This window comes from Carex rostrata, chromosome 9, assembly GCF_964058835.1.
Source record: "Carex rostrata chromosome 9, lpCarRost1.2, whole genome shotgun sequence".
In the NCBI taxonomy this organism is placed as follows: Eukaryota; Viridiplantae; Streptophyta; class Magnoliopsida; order Poales; family Cyperaceae; genus Carex; species Carex rostrata.
In genome coordinates, this window is record NC_135926.1 from 1,341,130 (window position 1) to 1,362,104 (window position 20,975).

At 34.4% G+C, this 20,975-nt stretch overlaps 2 protein-coding genes and 1 long non-coding RNA gene across 3 annotated transcripts; 1 reads left to right on the forward strand and 2 right to left on the reverse strand.

Annotated features, from left to right (window-relative positions):
- The first annotated feature begins 2,261 nt into the window (after positions 1–2,261).
- On the forward strand, positions 2,262–5,876 carry LOC144559208 (protein OBERON 3-like). The gene is made up of 2 exons (XM_078308202.1): positions 2,262–5,014; positions 5,328–5,876. Exons 1-2 carry the CDS (start codon positions 2,449–2,451, stop codon positions 5,765–5,767), a joined length of 3,006 nt encoding a protein of 1,001 aa, XP_078164328.1. The 5' UTR covers positions 2,262–2,448; the 3' UTR covers positions 5,768–5,876.
- A 1,333-nt stretch (positions 5,877–7,209) lies between these two features.
- Positions 7,210–14,950, reverse strand: LOC144559209 (sugar transport protein MST4). Its single transcript, XM_078308203.1, has 5 exons — positions 14,703–14,950; positions 11,097–11,416; positions 9,456–9,580; positions 8,903–9,191; positions 7,210–8,163 (listed from the first exon to the last, which is right to left on the reverse strand). Exons 1-5 carry the CDS (start codon positions 14,833–14,835, stop codon positions 7,465–7,467), a joined length of 1,566 nt encoding a protein of 521 aa, XP_078164329.1. The 5' UTR covers positions 14,836–14,950; the 3' UTR covers positions 7,210–7,464.
- Positions 13,381–14,696, reverse strand: LOC144559211 (uncharacterized). Its single transcript, XR_013513105.1, has 2 exons — positions 13,778–14,696; positions 13,381–13,696 (listed from the first exon to the last, which is right to left on the reverse strand). It is a non-coding gene; the product is annotated as an uncharacterized LOC144559211 (long non-coding RNA).
- Positions 14,951–20,975: the final 6,025 nt, after the last annotated feature.

Below are 20,975 nucleotides of genomic sequence, written 5' to 3' on the forward strand. Positions count from 1 at the left end.
TGTGATTAAAGTGCTCGATCAAAAGATTTGCAGAAATATGTTCTTAACTTCGGATAATTAATTTGTAGATCTATATTTTTGAAAACATAGATAAAATATTTCCTTTTGACTTTTTAAAATTTATAATTCTTATAATTCGCAGATAGAATAACATGGGATATCTAGCTTACAAAGAAATTGTCTCAATCCGTGATCAAATAGTAATAAATTAGAGAAATGTTCTGGTACCCCGAGCCATCATACTCGAGTGCATCTCCAAGTAGTTTAACAGAAAAAACTTTTAATGTTGTTTAACTTTCATTTCCAGTTTTAATATCAAAACATTTAAAGCTATGTTTATAATATTTTACAATGCTACTCGCAAGTATGTAAACCTCTGTATGAAAGTATTAAAGTTCTAAATTTGCATAGTTTTAACTCCTAATTATTTGTCTTCAAGCCAAAAACGGAAAGATTTCTTTCACCCACTCTTTTTTATTTTTTCTCTGATCATTATAATTTATTTTTCCGATGATCCGTGATGAATTTTACGAACGTTTTCTATTCGATTTTATATTTCAAATAAGATCCATGAAGAAATACTTTTGAATAATTTTAAAGTCATTTGTTTTTTTAAAGTAAAACTCAAGAGCACTTTAAATTTTCAAGTTTTCAAGTTTTTAAATCTCAGTCTGCAACCATTAAAATTTTGAAGGCTTTGTACATGAGGTTTATATGCTTTGTAAATGAATTTTGTAAATGCAGTGTTATTGTTGATGTTTATATGCTTTGAAATGTTATTAATTGTTGAGGTTTTAATTCTTTGTACATGAGATTTATATGCTTTGCAAATGAGCTTTATAAATGCAGTATTATTGTTGAGGTTTATATGCTTTGAAATATTATTATTGAGGTTTTAATTCTTTGTACATGAGGTTTATATGTTTTATTCTAGAGATTTAAAGTGTAGTGTTATTAATGAGGTTTATATGCTTGTAAACAGAGGTTTAAATTATTTTGAAACAAATTTAAAAAAAATGAAAGTCACAAAGATTTAAAGTGGTAAAAAAAATTACGACACAAATATAACTCGAAAGTTATTCTTCCTGGATCTCATCTGAAAGAGAAAATCGGATAAAAAATGTTCATATTTTTAGATTCGCAAAATTCATCATGGATCATCGAAAAAATGGATGAGAATGATCAGAGAAAAAATAAAAAAAAAGTGAGTGAAAGAAATATTTCCATTTTTGACTTGAAAACAAAAGTAGTTAGGAGTTAAAACTATACAGATTTAGAATTTTAATGATTGCAGACAAAGATTTAAATACTTGCGAGTAGCATTGTAAAATGTTATAAACCGAGTTTTAAATGTTTGGATATTAGCGCTGAAAATGAAAATCAGATAACATTGGAAGTTTTTTCATGTTAAACTACTTGAGGAACACGCTCGGAGATTTTGTTTGGAGTACAATTATCAGGCTCCAATAAATTAATATATAGTTTATTTAGACGATGAAAAATATATATTTTATAATTTGAATTTTTGTTGGTGATATTTTATTTCTATTATAGACTGTATTGATATCAAATCATCTACTCCTTAATGGAAGGTATTGACGAGAGAACAATTGCCGGGGAACACGGGTCTACACCGGTCCTCACCTCACCTGGCCCCTCATTTAATCTTTCTTTAATATTTAATGCGGTTAGCGATAGCGATATAACCTTCATGATGGACTAAAATTCTAAAAAAATCGGATTTAGTAGAAGGCATGACGACATTAGTCCGCAAAATTTTACTTCAAAGAATACAAAGGACGACCCAAAGAATCGTGTGGAGCGCATGCCAGATTGCCAGGTCAAAAAAGTCAAAATTCGATACTCCCAATGCGTCAATCCCGTCTGGCATCCCAGTCAAAAAGAACTTCTCATCTACCGAAACCTCATCTCAGTACACAACTCCAAACAGCGGAAAGCTCTTTCCTACGCTCAGTCCTCACCTTGTTTCAGTTTCAAAATATCTTTGCTTATGTGTCTGAAATATGATGATCAGTTTGCTGTTCTGTGTTAGGATTGGCGTACTCAGCGACGAAAGCGTCAGTGCGCACTGACGCGCGCCACCGCCCCTGCACATGGTTGCAAGGGACTAGGGAGCAACCTAGCGAACCCAAAATAGAAATTGACCGCACGATCTCGATCTGACGGAGGATAATTCCTTGGGCCGGATAGTACGAGGCCCAATCAAATACGCACAAGTACCTTCCTCGACCAGCATTTGATAGGCGTTGACTGAAACGATTAGGAGAAGGTAGCGAAGCGACCATTTGCAAACCCCGCTTCGCACGCCTTTCTTCTTGCACGCTAATCTCTCTCTCCTTTCTATTTCTCTCAACCACTCACACCTCACCCATTTCTCCATTTCACCTACCCAGAAGTTAGTTCAATTTTTCTTCCTCACGCCTGATTATGAAACGACCATGGTCGTACGACGACGATCTGGACAGAGACGGCGGCGGCAGCGGCAGCGGCGAGAGGTCTCGCCGAAGATTCTACTTGAAGCTTGATGAACGTAGACGGCGCGTCGAGCCTGAAGGAGATGGTTCTGGCTCGGGGACGGGTTCAGGTTCCGGTTCTAGCTCGGGGGTGGGTATGCCGTATGACAGGAGGAGGGGCGGATTAGACAAATATAGAGGTTCTTCTTTTAGCTCTGGCTTAAAAAGGGATTTCTATCCCAAGGGGTTTCGGTCCGAGAGAGGGGACCGCCATAGACGAGATGGCGGCGGCTCATCATCTTCATGGCGTCGATTTGGAGGTGCTGGTGATGAAGAATTGGAGTCGCCGAGTAGAGCTAGTAAAATCCATAGCAAAGAGCTTAGAGGGAACGTTAGATCAAGGGAGAATTGTTCTAGTGGTGAGAGGAGTAGTAAATTGGAGGAGATGAAGGAAGAAGCAAGAAAAGCGAGCTCTAATGGCAGTGAAATGGAAGAAGGAGAGCTCAAGCCTGAGCTGATGCAAGAATCTGTAGCTGAGGTGAAGAAGAGTGCTATAGAGGGGGATGCAAAAGAGGACAGGGAAGTTGGTTCAATGGATGACCAAACAGAAGCAATTTCCGAGAAGAAAGGTCACTTTCCAGGTGATAATTTGGATGATTTAGCAAAAGATACTTCTCAGGTTGAGCATGAGAAAATATCCGGTGAGGAGACTGAGCCTGAGGGAGTATCCAGTGAGGAAACTGAGCCTGAGAGAGTAACTAGTGAGGAAACTGAGCCCGATAAAGTATCTAGTGAGGAATTAACCAGAGAAGGAGAGGGAGAGAGCAAGGTGGAGCCTGAGTTATCACAGAAGGAAGATAAACAGCACATATCTGATAAAGAACCCATGTATGAGGATGGGAAGAGAGAGAGGGAAAGAGAAGGAAAATATGCGGCTGTGTTGGTTGATAATGATAGGCATAAAGATGTACAGATGCAAGATGGTGCGAATTCGCCGGAGAAATATGCCGCTAATTTGCTGTGCCATACAGAAGAGGTTGTAGGTGAGAATAACTGTGAGGATAACACACTAAATCTACTAGCCAATAAGCCAAGTTACCAGCAAAAAGGTAAGGGCCTGGCTGTGGATTTGGACACTGATATGGAGGGGTCCAGATGTAGGGGTTTTGACTTGATGTTTCGTCCGGAACCTAGACGAAATGGTGGGGATGATTCGAAAATCGACGATGATAAGATGAAAATGGATAAGCTTGATCTTTCTCTTGGACTGCCTGGTATCTCTCTTGATTGCCAAAATTCCAAAATTAGACCCGACTCACCCCCACCAACCCATATGAAAAGCGTCCAGTCATTACCCACCACATCATTTACAGCTTCTGTATCTTTCTCGGGCTCACAATTTGTTCATAATCCTAGTTGCTCCATGAACCAGAACTCATTGGAGAACTTGGAGCAGTCGGTTAAGAGTCGGCCTCTGTTCCAGCCAGTTGAACAGATTATAAATGGAGTTCCTACCACTATTTGGCAACCTAGAATCACAGATGAGGTCAAGCATGAGACTGTACATGTTGCAAAAGCACCAGTACTTCAACGAAACAACTCATCACTTAACAAGGTTGCTACCCTTGCGCGAAATTCGAGTTTCTCTAGCCGGTTATCTTCTGATGATCACAGTAGAGATAGACGACAACTTTTAAAGAGTGAGAGCCAGTCATTTAATAACCGTGCAGGTGTCATTGAAAAAGTGATATCAAAAATAGTGTATGAGCCTCTGCATCTAACCGGAAGAATGCTTCAAGAAATGAAGGAAAATTCAGTCTCATATCTAAAGCATGCGATCTGTGAAATAGTGACAACTGCGGATAAAAGATCACATGTAACTGCATTACAAGAGGCACTTCTTAGGAGGTCTGACCTAACAATTGACACCTTACCAAAATGCCCCCGTGTACTTCTAGAAATACTATTGGTTCTTAAAACCGGTCTTCCAGACTTCATCAAAAGGAGCAGTGCCGTCTCCACATCTGATCTGGTGGAGATATTCCTAAACAACAAGTGTCGCAACCTTGATTGCCGAAGTGCAGTGCCAGTAGATGACTGCGAATGCAAGGTCTGCAAAAATAGGAACGGTTTTTGTAGTTTGTGCATGTGCATGTTGTGTGCCAACTTTGACCTGGCATCGAACACGTGCAGCTGGGTTGGGTGTGATGTGTGCCTCCATTGGTGCCACACAGAATGCGGCTTGCGCAACTTGCTGATCAGGCCAGGAGGAAGTGAGAATCAGACGCAGTTTCACTGCCCAGCATGCGGGCACCCGTCAGAGATGTTTGGGTTTGTCAAGGAGGTTTTTAAGACGTGTGCCAAGGAGTGGAAGGTGGAGGTTCTGGCAAGGGAGCTTCGTTTTGTGAGGAAGATTTTTGGTTCGAGCGAGGATTTGAGGGGTAGAAGGTTGAGGGATTTGGTCGGACAGATGCTGTCGAGGCTTGAAGGTGGTGCTGATCGTGGTGAGGTTGTGAGATTTCTCTTGGGCTTCTTTTCTGGTAAGCTAGCTATATTCTTTCTATCTTTGAAATATTTTCTTGTTGAATTCCATGTAGTTGTTGGTAAGATGAGTTCAAATCTGGCAGGGACTGAGGGGGAGGTTGAAATTACAATTAAATTAACTGATGTGTTGATAATCAGCACTATTTGCGCCATGCTCTCTTGTTTGATATGAGAGCAATTGAAAATTAGAAGTACAATAAAATAAATTATAAGGAGAGCTTTTTCTATCTTTTTTGCAATCAGCAAGACGATTTTTTATAGTTCAATTAAATGCCATATGTATTTACATTACAATCCTGGAAATTTCAGATGCTGAATCAAATGCCACCAAGTCTTGTTCAACTATTGTGCCTCAGAAGGAACCATCAAGAATTCTTACCAAAGAAATACCGTGGCTTCCACAAACAAATCTCGAGAAAAAGCCGGCAACAGATGAACTTGATCGCCTAGTCAAGCTCAAACACGCTGAATCAAAGATGTACCAGGAACGCTCCGACGATGCACGGAAAGAGGCCGAGGGTCTTAAACAAATCATCCATGCCAAAAGCACAAGAATTGACGAAGAGTATTCCAATCGGGTAGTGAATCTCAAATTACACGAGTTAGAACAGAAGCAAAAGAGGAAGCAAGAGGAGTTGCAATCACTAGAGAGAACCTACAAACAGTTCTTCAGTATGAAAGTTAGAATGGAGAATGAGATAAGAGATCTTATGTTGAAAATGGACACAGCAAAGTGTAAATTTAGATAGATACTGTATTGTAAGTCCAGCTTCCCCTTTCTTAATCATCCTTCCAGGTTCCCAACTTTGTAAAAATGCATCTTGAGCCTTCTCTGCTTAATATATCTCTACTTGCATCGATGTCACGATTACACATAGCAGGGAAATGTACAAGACCGCACAATGTTACCATGATGTTAGTTTTTGAACTCAATTTAATTAAGAAAATTATATTAGCTTGAATATTAAAAAAAAATTGCATCATTTTAATTATATATGTATCAAAAGCTAGCAAAATTAGCGGATCAAAATTTGGTGATTTAGTCTCTCTTCTGATGGCTTTTCAAAGTGAAGGCAAAATCTCATAATTTTTTTTATGTAACAGTTAACATTTGTTAATTTAAGTGCGAATAAAAAAGTTGATGTTGTTCTTCTCAGTGTAGTAATGATTATGGACATTAGATTACTCTTTATCTAACAGTTTACATTTTTATGCATCAATGATTATGGACATTATATTATTCTTTAATCTTCTATTATTCAATAAAGTTATTATTATTTATATGCGAGTATGGTTCAGACACGATGTGACGCGAGGGTTTGGGCATTTTTTGTGTGATGTTATTTAATTTTTTTAGTAAACTTTATTATATATTTATCATTTTCTAAAAATAACTTGTATTTTCGTGCATTTTTATGAAAGGTCATAATAGTAATTTCGTTGATTTTATGTATTCTATTTTTTTAAATTTTATCTGTATAAATTGAATTTTACTTTATTGGAAAATATGTTTTATTATGTCAAGTTAAATGTTGTAATAGTATGTATAGCTTCAATTAAAATTTGGTATTTGTCAATATAAAAAGACTTGAGAAAATAAAAAATAGCAGTTTCTTTTATAGTTCCATCTGAACACTTCTTTTCGTTTATTTTCTAGATTATTGTGAGTTTGAATGTCTACAGATGGCAAATCTGGGGCCATGAGATTTCATCCCAGAAATAAGAAATAATACTTTATTTTACTGCCGAACTATACGCGGTACAACTGTATATTTCTACCGTCCATGTACTAGGCTGGAAATACAAAGCGCATGAGAGTAACATTAACAGGCTGTGTAAAAAAAACCCATAACAAGCCCAATAAACAACATCGGAAAATAAATAGGATTCTCTCAATCCGTATGAACAGATGGACGGATAAATGTTGTAGTTTCAGATGTTTTGATGAACACATATACAAGGATTGGGGTTCCTGTTTAAACACCAGGTGTTATTTCATTTCCTCGATAGTTAACTGCCCAACTCTATTTAGTGTTATGATAGTGCACGGAGGGTGTTCGACGAAATGCTCCAGTGAGAATTTCATTGCAGGAACTAACACCAGACCACCAGCACCATTGTCATCAGAAAGCACATCATTAGTTTCAGATCGTATACTGGGCCAAAACACATGGTAAAAGTAAAACATAAATTGAACTAGTAAACCAAAAGCAGAAACTGGTGCCTGCTTATATGTTATTGTAAGAAGTACAACATCAACATGTAGAAATCTATAAAAATAAACCAGCTATTATCTCAAGTTTCACACCTACACTGTATAAACAAGTCTATGGAGACATCTTACCCAATCCAGATCCAAAGCTTTACTCTCTCCTGATAAATTCAGCACCTGTTGTTATACTCAGGTGCCACTAATGTTTTCTTTTTCTATTGTGGATATCTACTGTTAGACTCCATTTTTACCATTAGGCGAAATCCTACCATTCTTCTCAGTGTCTCCATTAAATGCCTGTTCGTCATCATCCATAAATCGCTTCCAATACCAGTGCTGCTTCCAAACCCTCTCAGTCATCTCCTCAATCGGCACATTTTTAGTCTCGGGCAGGAGAAATAGAACAAAGATCGACATTATTATAACCCATCCAGCGAAGAATGCAAATATCCCATACTTCATGTGGCAAAGCATGGAGAGAAATGACTGTGCAATGACGAATGTGAAGAGGAGGTTCACACATACTGTCACACTTTGTCCGGCCGACCGTGTTTCTAACGGAAAAGTCTCACTTGGAATCAACCAGCCAAGTGGTCCCCATGACCATGCAAATGATGAGATGAAGGTGCAAATCAGGACAACCACGAGGATTGCCCAACCATTACTCAAATTGTCAGAATTGTCGGTCACTTTGATTCCCAAAAATACGGCAACTAAAGCTTGTGATAGGAACATCTGCACACCGGCCTCCAAGAGGAGCAGTCGTCGACCGACTTTGTCAACTGAGTAGACTGAGACCAGTGTTGAGAGTACATTCACCGCTCCGGTGATTACTGCCGAGTAGAGTGATGCATCACTATTGAAACCAAGTGTATTGAAGAGAACTGGAGCATAGAACATGATTGCGTTTATTCCTGTGAATTGTTGAAAGATCTGGGCACAAAAAGATAAAATAGTTAAAAAAAAATGATGATTAAATACAACAAAAGTTATTGTCAATGTTGTTATTTTTATGTCTGATCTGGTGCTACACTGTTACTAAAACTTTGATATAGACTTATTTGGAACTGACCTGTGGACCTGTGGTAATACTTGTTGGATTGCTTGTAGAAACAAAAATGTATACTCTGTGTTTAAATGGTTTTTTTAGCAATTCGTCCAATTTATTGCTCTATATAATTGGCTACGTATCTATAAGATAAGCTTTTGTTACAAACTTCAGTTGTATACAACATAGCACCCCAAATTTCTCTCTAAGGAAAATTCTTACCATTATTTTTTTAATCTTAAAATAGAAGCATAGATATGGTTATCCCATTCCCCTTATTTTTGTTCCTCTGATATATATGGTAGAAATTCAAGTTTTACAGTATTTATCAATGGGGATCTATTGACAACAGATTAATTTAATAACTGTGACAACCGTAACAAATAACTTACAATTTTGACACCCGGCAAGTAAAATGTAATCTATAATTTATACACATCATATATATGAATATTGATGAACCATAACCTGATTTCGTTGTCAAAATTGTCAGACATTGTCCAAGTGATTTTAACCCTTTATTAATTTGGCTCAATTGCAACATATCCATAATGCTTAAGTTTTATCTTTTGATTAATTATGAGTTTAAAAGTTGAGCAGCAGGTGTTTCATTTACTAATGTACCTGGAGAAGGACAGCAATGACAAGTTGAGGGCGGTTGCGGCGCATAAGGAGGTTGCGAAACGGATGCTTAACCTCATGCGCAATACGACTGGCCTCCACAATTTCATTGAACTCTGGTTCTACATTTTCAACTCCACGGATCTTCCTCAAAACCGTCTTTCCTTCCTCCAGACGACCACGCTCAATTAAACTGTTAGGCGTATCAGTAACGAAAAGTGCACCAAGTGTGAGTAGCACTGCTGGTACTCCAGCTAGAGAAAGTGATAGCCTCCATCCCCATGGATGAATCCTGTTTATTTGGCACATTAATTAATACACATTCCTAATTTACTGCAATAATGGTTCTATCCATACTTATACATCTTCATGCATTTTACCAATTTACCAATTTACCAAAATAACCACTACCCCATTGCCTAGACCCAATGAAACTTGTTATGCTCAGGCACTGTACCAGCTGGACCAACAATGGATTGATTACATGGAACTGGTAAATCAACCTTTTTTTTTATTCTGGTACTTATTATGTAGGTAAGGGAAAGAGAAGATTTACTTGGCAGCGCCGTAATTGATGAGGTTTGCAAAGAGAATGCCGATGGTGATATTGAGCTGGAACAAGATGTTGAGGCCTCCTCGGATTCTTGTCGGTGCTATTTCAGAGAGAAATAGTGGAACTGCCTGTCAAGATTGTATATATCTACCTTGTCAGCACTTCATTCCAAGTTCTTTGTAAATGCAAATACTTCATAATTATTATTAACAAAACTTCGATATTAATTAGAGGTCAGCATGGAACTTTTCTCTCAACCTCATTGGCAAACATTGCAAGTTGAAATAAAATTTGCTATATAGTCAGATAAAAATTAGAGGCCAGTTATGCCTTTTTATTTCATCCACTGTTCCTGCACACTGTTGGAACATGTTGGGGTATTAATTTGAGGCACTTCATATTTTTCCAACATATTTTATAGTCAGACAAAAGTTAGAGGCAAGTATCTGTTGGAACATGTTGGGGTATTAATTTGAGGCACTTCTTATTTTTCCGACTTGTTATTTCTGCTTAGACTACATAAGTCTCACTAAAAAAAGATCCTTATAATTTCTCGAAAAAAGAGAGAGTATGAATTAATACAGTTGCATAACTAAGCCTCAGCCCAGCCCAACATTATAGAGGTGGACCTCATATAACACTTCGTTTTATCTCTCTCGTGCGGAATGGTTGGTGGTTTCTCTCACGGAGACGCAATGCAAGAAAAAAGAAAAAGAAAAGGCAAACACTTGTTTAAGACTTGTCAAGTCGACGACCTGCTTGACTGGTGATCAGTCAATAATTCAGGCGATTCCCTTTTTATCCATACAAAATATAAAAATTATTTACTCGTAAAATGTCAGGATTATTATGCATATATAGCCTCAAAAAATGCACGTAGTGTCAGGGGCGGAACTAGAAAATCTTGATATGGGAAGCTAAAAATTAAAATATACGAATTGTGACTAGTGAGAATTGAACCCGAGCTCTTTCCAATACAACATAAATGATTACCACTAGACTATAAGTGAACATGTGATAATTTATGAGAGGGCTAGACTGTATAAAATATTTTAAAAAATAAAATTTAATTAAATCTTAGTATATATATATAACTAAAATTTTAAAATCATAGCGGTGGCTTAACCACCTTTTGATTGGCTTTAGATCCGTCCCTACGTAGTGTGTCCTCATACAGTTCGTCAATTTCAAATACGAGTGACCCGAATAATAGTGATCATGAAGGTTTTTTTTTTTTTTTTTAAACATACATATTTTTGTATCTCTATTTTTTTTTCCTTGACAAATACATGTTTGTTGTTAAGCGAGGGATCCACATCTGCTGCTTTTCTCTTAGTTTGTTCACTTTGCTTTGAAAATTGTAAAAAAAAGGTACAACAAATATTTTAATTCCACATTGATAGGGTTATTATGCAAGATGTTTTAGCTTAGTCCAAATGCTACTGATATTTTAACATATTAATTATAGCTAGAGCCATAGATGGAAATTTTCCAAAAAAAATAATCGAGCCAGTATTATTTTCCTCATTTTGAAAAATTAAAATTTATCTAATGAGCAATTATATTATGTACTGCACAAAAAAATAAATAATGAGTAATTGATTCTGAGCTCATAAATAATAACTTGTTTCAAACATATCTTACTTGATTGGCGAAACCGACACCGCAGCCAAGAAGAATCCTTCCGACGATAAGCATTGCGAGATTTTGCGCAGCTCCATTGAAGATGACACCGACGATGAAAAAGACGCCGGCAATGAGCATGGTGAGCCGTCGACCGAGATTGCGGGTGGTATAGGAGGCGAAGAAGGTTGCTGTAAGCCCCGCAAGGTACAGTGAGGACGTGAACAGCTGCAGTCCCTGGTTGTCATACTTGCAATAGTTGCTCTCCTTATCCGCGTGCTTCTTACGATACACCGCCGGGAAGAATTTTATGAGAAAATCGTCCATTGACGTCACACCACCTTCATGAACAAACATATATAGTTGTTTTTTAGTACGTTAATCAGATGAAATAGTAATCTTAAAATATATATATATATATATATATATATATATATATATATAGAGAGAGAGAGAGAGAGAGAGAGAGAGATGGGCTATGGTGCATTGCAATGCATGGAGGGGTTTGTGCATTGGACCATAAATCTAAAATTCAAAATCCAAATGGCCGATCCAAACCGTTCATCTTGTTCTCCATATTAATATGTGCTTGGAGACCAAATTTTACATTTTTCTGAATTTTTTTACTATTTATTAAGTATTTTACAAAATTGTTGATCCAACGGTGGCTGCTGATTTTACTGTTTTGTTAAGCCACCATTGGATCAACAATTTTGTAAAATACTTAATAAATAGTAAAAAAATTCAGAAAAATGTAAAATTTGGTCTCCAAGTACATATTAATATGGAGAACAAGATGAACGGTTTGGATCGGTCATTTGGATTTTGAATTTTAAATTTATGGTCCAATGCACAAACCCCTCCATGCATTGCAATGCACCATAGCCCATCTCTCTCTCTCTCTCTCTCTCTATATATATATATATATTGCTCGATATCAGTTTTTGACAATCCAAAATTAATTTTAATTTTGGTGAAAAAAATATTAAATTGTGATTTTATTAATCCATTCATGCATATTGATTGATTTTTCTGTCCTGCAAAGCAACTTCTTAGTATTCCCAGACGAGAGGATAAGTTAATTAATTGCTTGCACATTCCGAGACAAACCTTGAGATATAACCTCCACTTATAAGGATATATATATAGTCCTTGAGATTATTTGAATAATCTGATTTACATTTTTTATTTCTTCTTTAATCTGTCCGGTACACTCTAATATTTTTTATATGCTATTTTCGAGAATTGATCACCAGCACTCTCTTGAAAGAGAACGAAAACTCGTGCCACTATATCAAGCTCACAGTTTAATCTGATTTACATTTTAGTATACAATACATCTATTATAAATTATAATATACTTGGGCTCCGGATCTCAAAGTCTCCAGTCTTCTTAAGAAGAACACCTTTTGCTCATGATATATATAATTAAAGCAGTAGATGAAATTTAATCAAACAATCCCATTTCATGGACAACCCAAGATGGCATTAACAGAATCTGAACCAAACTATCAAAAATAAAAAAAATTATAGCCTTTAATTACATGATCAAATAATGCTAGTCCAAGTCTTCAAAATCATATGGCCGACCGTTAGATATACAGATCTCTTCTTGCCATGGGACCAAATATATATGAGATAACATGTCATTGTACAAGGTATATACTCACACAAATGACGCACTATACCAAGGCAAGAAGGGCACATTTGTTCCCATTTTTCATTGGTCGGAAATTAATAGTATTTGCGTCCAAATTGTAATAATATATGATTTTGTTTTATTTCATAAATGTGTGGTTGTTGTATTCACCCACTTTAGAATTTAATATGATGTTGAACTTGGAACATGGGCTTTTAGTGAAGAAAATTTTCATACCTTTTATTAAAAAAAAATACAAGTCTTGATATTTATATATTTTACAACCTAGCTACCAGCTAAATTTGACCTGCTTAATTTGATGGGGATTCTTTCTTGGCAATTAGTGAGCTCTTATAATAATAAATCCACTAATTAGAAGACAAAACCCTATACTACCTAAGCTAACAAGCTGTCCATCTGAATTAGTTTAAAAAAATATTATAATAATCATCACACATGCAGCAGCCTCTGATTGAGGAATCTCTTATTTTATTTTCTAGGCTGATATTTCCGATAGATGATACTACAGGTGTCATCTAACCCATATATAATTATACTATAGTCAGCCAGGGATGCACTATATCTGTTGTCCAATAAATATTAAAAATTTCATACAGACGACTTCGTATTAACTTTACTTCAATAAAGTAGCAAATATCTGCAAAAAAATATGATAATATTTGGTTCACACGTCTTCTATTTCAAGGATATTTATAGTTGGTTCAAGTTAATGTGCATGGTATTATTGGCACATAATTATGCTTATATTATCTTAAGAAATAGTAGTATATTAAGCAGAAATATTTTGGCAATTAATTAATGTTAACATCCAAACTTCCTAGTAAAAATAAATACTACAACAAATTAATGAGGTAAAGAAAATAAGTGTGTTATTCTAGTAAAAGTGAAAAAAATGTAAAATTTAAGGCAATAACAAAGATATCATATGGATGTGTATAAAATTTTATTATATGAACACACACTGGATTTTGATAAAAAATAGTTTTATTATATGAACACATACTGGATTTTGATAAAAAATAGTTTTATTATATGAACACACACTGGATTTTGATTAAAAAAAAATGCTTAGAAGTGGAGCTCAGTACAAGTTGAACAAAAAATATGTGCCTGGATTTTTATTATATGAACCAATTACACCGGATTTAATTTGTGGGGGTAAAAGTTGGAGCTCAGTACAAGTGCCTAAAGAATGTCCTATTCAGATTTCTATAGTATATCTCGTGTTCGATTCAAGGCCAATGCTTTTGTGAACCAAAAATTAACAAAAAAGGATGTTGTCCACAAAAATCCGCATCTCAATCAGCTCCGTGAGTTTATAACAAAGAAGTTTTGTAAAGATACCAGACAAATTTAATTTAGAACTTTATAAACCACCACCTGTGCTTTTTCTGAGATATAGATAATTAAAACATGTTCAATTTTTGAAATGGTTGTAGATTATAATTTGCTCCATGACGTACGCTAGCCCAGAAAAAAAGAAAGAAAAATAAAAGAAGCGAAGACTAATTTTCAACACTACTTACGTAAGATATATAGCTTAACAATATCTTTCTGACCTTATTTTCAAAATTCTATCACATCACACAACGGATCCTATGCTAATGTACAGCGTTGACCAAAGACTTATGACTAAATCGGCCCGATTTATTACGAAAAAGAAACCACATTTATATCATATATTGACAAAAATTCACGTAAGAATGAAAAGACCTCTATAATATCTTCAATAATTTCAAAACCTAGCTACCTAAGCTTTTACTTGTGTGATATTGTATTGAAAGCTTATGCGCGCATTAACACAGCAGAGATCGAGCTTGCTTTTCAGAGGATTTTAATTTTAAAAAAACTACCATGCACGCTATTTTCCCAAATAAGAAAAATCTATGAACAAAGTACATGTATATCATGCACTTCATGAGAAAATCAAAGGAAAATTGAGATTAAGTGTGTGTGTATTTTCTGACCTGAAATGCCAACATCATAGCCGAACATCAACCCGCCGGTGGCAGCCATGATGCATGATATTATAACTAATGGTGTTATCTTGGCCTCAAACTGCACACCGGCTGGAGCCGCCACCGAGAATCCTCCCGCCATCTTTTCGAGGTTGTAAGTATTCTTACAGCAATGGAAGAAAGAAAACTAAACGCAGTTCTAGTTGTTTAAGTTGTGTAGGATAATTATTGAGGTGTGCAGTGTAAGCAAGATTCTACACAGGTGAACCTCTCCTTCTCTTTATAAATGGTAGGGGTGTGGAAATTTCTCCTCAGTTGGAGCTGTCAGATTTCACCACGTGGATAGCGATTTCTCAATGTCCTATTATAAAATTTTAAATTGTCAATGTATGACAAGGATCTCTGTTGAAACTCTAATTTGAAAATTCAATTTTTTTTAATTGAATATATTTGCTTAAAATCTCCATTTGTAATATTTGGAAATTTGAGGACTAAACTGAAAATTATAATTCTTTAATTATGAATGATTTTACTAATTTCTATCATTTATTCTTTAATAATCTCTCTTTAAAATTAAATAAAATGAAATCTATAGCCCATTTAAGATAGTAAAGGAAATATGCTTTTCTGATTTGGTTTTGAATTACCATTATTTTCTCTCTTCCTATTAATTAATTTGTTTCTAAATATCATAACCGATACAATTGATTAGTTATAATCCTCTCTCCTCTCTCCTCTCTCCTCTCTTATCATTTTACTGACTCGGTTTGTTCCCCTCAAACTTAGTATGTGATCAATCTATATCTTTGTTTCTCTCTCTGTTTTGAATCGGAGAAGCGAGAAAATAAGATTTCCTTTGTACTCCCATTTAATTTTTTTTGCCGTTTATCTTAATTAACTCTGATTTACTACTAGATATTATGAAGTTATCATCAATCGTTTTTATGACTGTGTATAAGAAGTAACAATCTCCAGTTATCTTGGTTACGGTTTCACATTGCGTGTTGTACATACTTGCAATGGTGTACACATTGCAATGGTTAACATAGACCACAAAGTCAATTACTGAGAAATAATTGAGTTGTACATACTTTTCTTCTTTGCTTTCTCTTTTCTATTTCTTATTATTATCTTTTAATATTCTGGGATTAAATACGGCCCAACGGGCCTTGTAAATATGTTTTTATCAATGAAAAATCGTAAGATGGCTTCTTGCCACCTTACCCTCAAAAAAATGTCTTGGTTGCGGTTTCAAATTTTACACGATAAAAACGAAATACACTTAAAGACAGTGTTTCGTACACGATATGAATAATAATTTTTCAACATAATTAATTTTAATTAATTTTAAAGCTATCCGAATTTCTAATTTTTTATTCCAACATTTCCCATTTGAAGCTCCAGCTTATACATGCAAAGTTACTGTTGCATTGTAAAGTTAATTTTGCTTCAATACAATATCTTAGAATATCGTAAGTTTGAAATGCAGATTAATTAAAAATTCAATGTGAATATTTAAGGATGAGGAGTTTTATTAATTTCATTTTTTATCTAGATTTTTTTTAATAAAGGTTGGAGATCAAGCCGCTCAATTATTTAATATTTATAAATAATTACTTCTTAAATCCGAACATGCGACTTTCTACACAGAATATTACTTTTGATACTAGATCAAAGACTGATTCTTTATCTTATATCTTTATCTCAAAATTTAATGTTAAGTAAATATAGTCTGATTAAGTCTGATCACTTCTTCCTTTCACTCCTCTCCCTCCCCTCCTCTACCTTCTTGTTTTTTTTAGTACCACCCAAATAAATCGGAATTAAATAAATACCACCGAATTTCATAAATTTAAAATTCCGCCACGTTCGCGTACACACCCTAAAAAAAGTTAATTATTAGAACATTTTACATTACATAGTATTTCAGCACAAAAATACATTTACTGGTTTATTTTTTTTCTATTTTTTTACCGTATACATTTACATAATAAAAAAAGCATGTTCTCACTAAAAAGAAAACATTAAAGGGCTCACGAGAAAGAGAAGTTGATATCTCCAATTCAAATGGATAAAGACATAAGAGGTTTTTAAATTGGAGGTGAGAGAGAAGAATGGTGTATCATATTCCTTAATTGGCAGCCAGTCAAACAACGGCATCTCTCAAATTAGATACGCTAGAATACCTTTTCTTCAATCCCTGTGGCGGATAAAATACTTTACATAATGTGGCAAGTTACTGGCATACTGATTTCGTATGATCTATGGGTCAAATAACCCGCCACAAAGCTGTTGCTAATAACTCATCAGGAAATCTGGGATTTTGACCAACTGCGGCGGTGCAGGAGATCTGGGATTTTCCTTCTCTAGCTCATCAGGAAATCTGGGATTTTCACCATTCAAGTTTTTTATCAGTGTATCTCTTTACTTCTTTATCTTAGTCCTTCTCACTTACAAATACCTTTTTATAGTCCAAGTTTGCTGCATTTTCCTTCTCTAGCTGGAATTTGACTCTGTAATGTAAACGATTGTTAGTTTGTTACACATTGCCCACGTGATTCGAATTTTCTATGTAATTATTATGCTCAATTTTTTTTTCTCATGGACAGCGTTAAATTCCATAACAGAATCAATTCGAATTTGAGTTTTGTTATATAAAGTTGCTTCTTGCTAGGAATGACTCAGTTATTTTTTAATGAGAATTCCAATGCCTCATTTTTTCATACGTCATCATACCTCATGTTTTATATTTTCGTTTTCAAAGTCTAAATTGTCAATCCGAACCGTTCAACATAATATTTATACTAAAATATATATCGACATGAAATTTTATATATATTTTGGAATTTTTTTACTAATTTTTAAGATAAATACAAAATCACTGTTTTTGAAACAGTGATTTTATACCCATCTTAAAAAATAGTAAAAAATTTTCAAAAATTATAAAAATGAACAATATGTTGTCAGTGAGAATTGAATTCAAGCTCTCTACAATCATAAAATAAGTTCTAACCACTAAAGTACAAGTAAACATGTAATATTTTATTAGAGAAATTAGACTATATAAAAAATAGAATTAAATTTTAATATACATAACTAAAATTTTTAAATTATAGAGTAACTTAGCACCATCTGTGACAACAATAATAATAATTTGTTTAGATTAAAGACAAATAAAGCCGCGGCCTTTTGGCCTTTCCCATCGGTTTGAGTCAAACCGTTGGTGTTTGACTTTTGCTATCGGAAGGATTATGAAGGAATAGTAAACCGATGTTGTTTGGTTTTATTTATATTGGTGAACCGATGGTATTTGTCTCTTTGCCATCGGTGAGAAGTCCAAGCCGTTGTTGTTTTGGTTTTGATCAAAACATGGCAGCCGTAACTTTCAAAGTGAGCCGATTCATTGAGTTAGAAAGTATTGAGCTGCTCTCTGTCTATGTTGTCTTTTTATCATGTCATCTAGAGTTTTGCTTTTTTTTTTTTTAAAACTTGTAAGAGAGTGTATGAGAAAGTGTTATTGAAAATTCTAATATCTTATACTTGTAGAACTCTTTTGATTTAGTAGATTTGTGCTGTATACTTTCGTGATTTTTTTTTTCCGAAAGAGTTTTCGCATAAAATCTTGTGTTTTCTCTAATTTCTTGTGCTTGCTTATTTATTGTCTTAGTTTCTTGTGTGATTCATTTATTTGCTTATCTCTATTTTGTCCAACATAATTATAATGGAGCGACCATCCAAGGATAAGTGAATAACACTTGATTCTTTGTTTTGCTAATGGTATAACACAAACATCAAACATTTGGACAAAAATTATACAAATAATATACGGGCCTCAACATTGATAATAAGGGCTAACAGGCAAAAAAAATAAATTCAAAATAATAATTAAAGAGAATAAGCTTTTGATATAGTAGCAAAGATAACAACTTTTATGTGGGAGGTTACGGGTTCAAAATCTAGATAGAAGAATCCCTTTATAGATATTAAATAGTTGGGTGACTTGACCTCCAATAATTACAAAATTCGAGTAGAACTAGGGTGTTCTTAAGTTCACCAAACCCCTTGGTGAACTCAAGTCTAAAACCCGTCAAATCGATTTTAAATGATGAATCCGAACCGTTGAAACTCGCCTACTTTACGAGTGATGTGTCTACATGTGAAAATTTTAAACATTCAAATTAATTTAGTATAAAATCAAGTGGTAAAAAAACGTTCAAAAAATGATGCATTAAAATTAATTTATTAACCTTCTAATTTTGACCGATTGACTTTATACTAAATTAATTCAAATGTTTAAAATTTTCAGATATAGATGCATCACTAGTAAGATAGGTGGGTTACAACGATTTAGATTCATCATTTAAAGTCGATTTGATGGGTTTTAGACTTGACTTCATCAAGGAGCTTGTGAACTTAAGAACACCCTAATTCTACTCTACAAAATTCATATTTTCTCATAATAAAAAGGAGGAATTTCATGTATCCCCCTCAAAACTTGAAAATTGCGTATTGCCCCTCTAAAATTCATAATATCATATTTATCATTCTAAACTTTAAAAACTCACAAATTTACTCATTTTAATGTCTTTTCTATTAAAACTCATTTAAAAATTATGAAGTATATGATTTATCCTTCATTAAAAAAATAAAAATATATGTAGTATGTTTTAGAAAAATATTAGTTTTCAAGAGCAAATGAGTAATTTATCAACTTTTGACGCTTACACAGTGACATTTAGGTATATCAGTATATGCTAGTGTAAGCGTCAGAAGTAGAATAAATCATTTGCCCTCAAAAACCAACTAATTAGAAAACTAATATTTTTCTGAAACACGTTGCTAGTTTTTTTTTTTATCCTGATAACAATCCCTGCAGTCTCAACCTCGCACAAACTGCCCAAAAAGTCATGGGGGGACTGCTTAATCATTAATACTCCGCAGAAACTGATAATATATAACTTGAAGCATCAAAGTATTTATCTTGAATTTGCAAAGTATCAATCCTTATGCAATGATCTCTATTTATGACTGAATAAATCAATCCATCAATTGTCCCCGCACAAAATTTTCTTTTTTTTTGAATTGTCCCCGTACAACTGGGGACCATTAAATAAACAATCCCCTCATAAATACTTGTGAGTTATCCCCACACAGAATTTCTTTTTTGTTTGGATTGTCCCCGCACAACTAGGGATCATTAAATAAACAACCCCCTTACCCAATGATAAATACTTCTCAGACATAATGATAAATACTTTATGTTACATGGATAAATACTTCACAGACATAGCTGCAACTTTTAGTAAAACATCAATGATAAATACTTCTCAAGCATAATGATAAATACTTTATGCTACATAGATAAATACTTTATGTTACATGGATAAATACTTCTCAGACATAACTGTAATTTTTAGTAAAACATCAATGATAAATACTTCTCACGCATAACGATAAATATTTTATGTTACATGGATAAATACTTCTCAGACATAATTGCAACTTTAAGTAAAACATCAATAATAAATACTTCTCAGACATAATGATAAATATTTTATATTACATGGATAAATACTTTATGTTACATGGATAAATACTTCCCAGACATAGCTGCAATTTTTAGTAAAACATCAATGATAAATACTTCTCAAGCATAATGATAAATATTTTATGTTGGAAGCTGATAATTGTACCCCAAACAAAGTACCCGCCCGCGTCCCCCAACCTTCTAGAATGTCGGCGACAAAAAGATCAAGTTTTACTTCATACAGCGCAATAACAGTACCAATCTTTCTTTATTGTATAGAATTTCGCCGCATGAAGAGAAAAACGCTATGTTAAATTTTTTTAACAAAAGCACAGCCAAATGCAGTGAAACAATCATATAATTTAAACATATAAAGGAAAGCGTTTAATCAACTACATTCAAGTGTTTAACTTTCATTGTAAATGAGTTAAATTTTTATTTTTTAAAACAAAATGAATCTCCGAATTCGTCCCCGAGCAAAAATTTACAGTTCTAAATTTGAACCAATCCCCAAGCGCATCCCCGAGCACGAAATTTACAACTCTAAATTTGTACTAATCCCCGAGGGCGTCCCCCAGCACATTTTTTTTTCATTTGTGCAGAATGTGCCAGGAACAGTACCTGTGAACAAGTAAAGCATGTAAACCAATATGTACTGGCAAGTAAACAACATAAACAAAGCATTGAAAATTTGTGCATGAAGCAAACAACATGTGTTTACAAACACATTTTAAAGCATATAAACATGTGTTTAC

What these genes read in the sequence shown, in the direction of transcription:
- LOC144559208 (XM_078308202.1), top strand. Translation starts at nt 2,449, where the DNA reads ATGAAACGACCATGGTCGTACGACGACGATCTGGACAGAGACGGCGGC. An exon ending in TCTCTTGGGCTTCTTTTCTG is followed by an intron (nt 5,015 to 5,327) that starts GTAAGCTAGCTA and finishes TGGAAATTTCAG; the next exon opens with ATGCTGAATCAAATGCCACC.
- LOC144559209 (XM_078308203.1), bottom strand. Translation starts at nt 14,835, where the DNA reads ATGGCGGGAGGATTCTCGGTGGCGGCTCCAGCCGGTGTGCAGTTTGAG. An exon ending in GTGTCGGTTTCGCCAATCAA is followed by an intron (nt 9,581 to 11,096) that starts GTAAGATATGTT and finishes CAATCTTGACAG; the next exon opens with GCAGTTCCACTATTTCTCTC. An exon ending in ATCAATTACGGCGCTGCCAA is followed by an intron (nt 9,192 to 9,455) that starts GTAAATCTTCTC and finishes CCAAATAAACAG; the next exon opens with GATTCATCCATGGGGATGGA.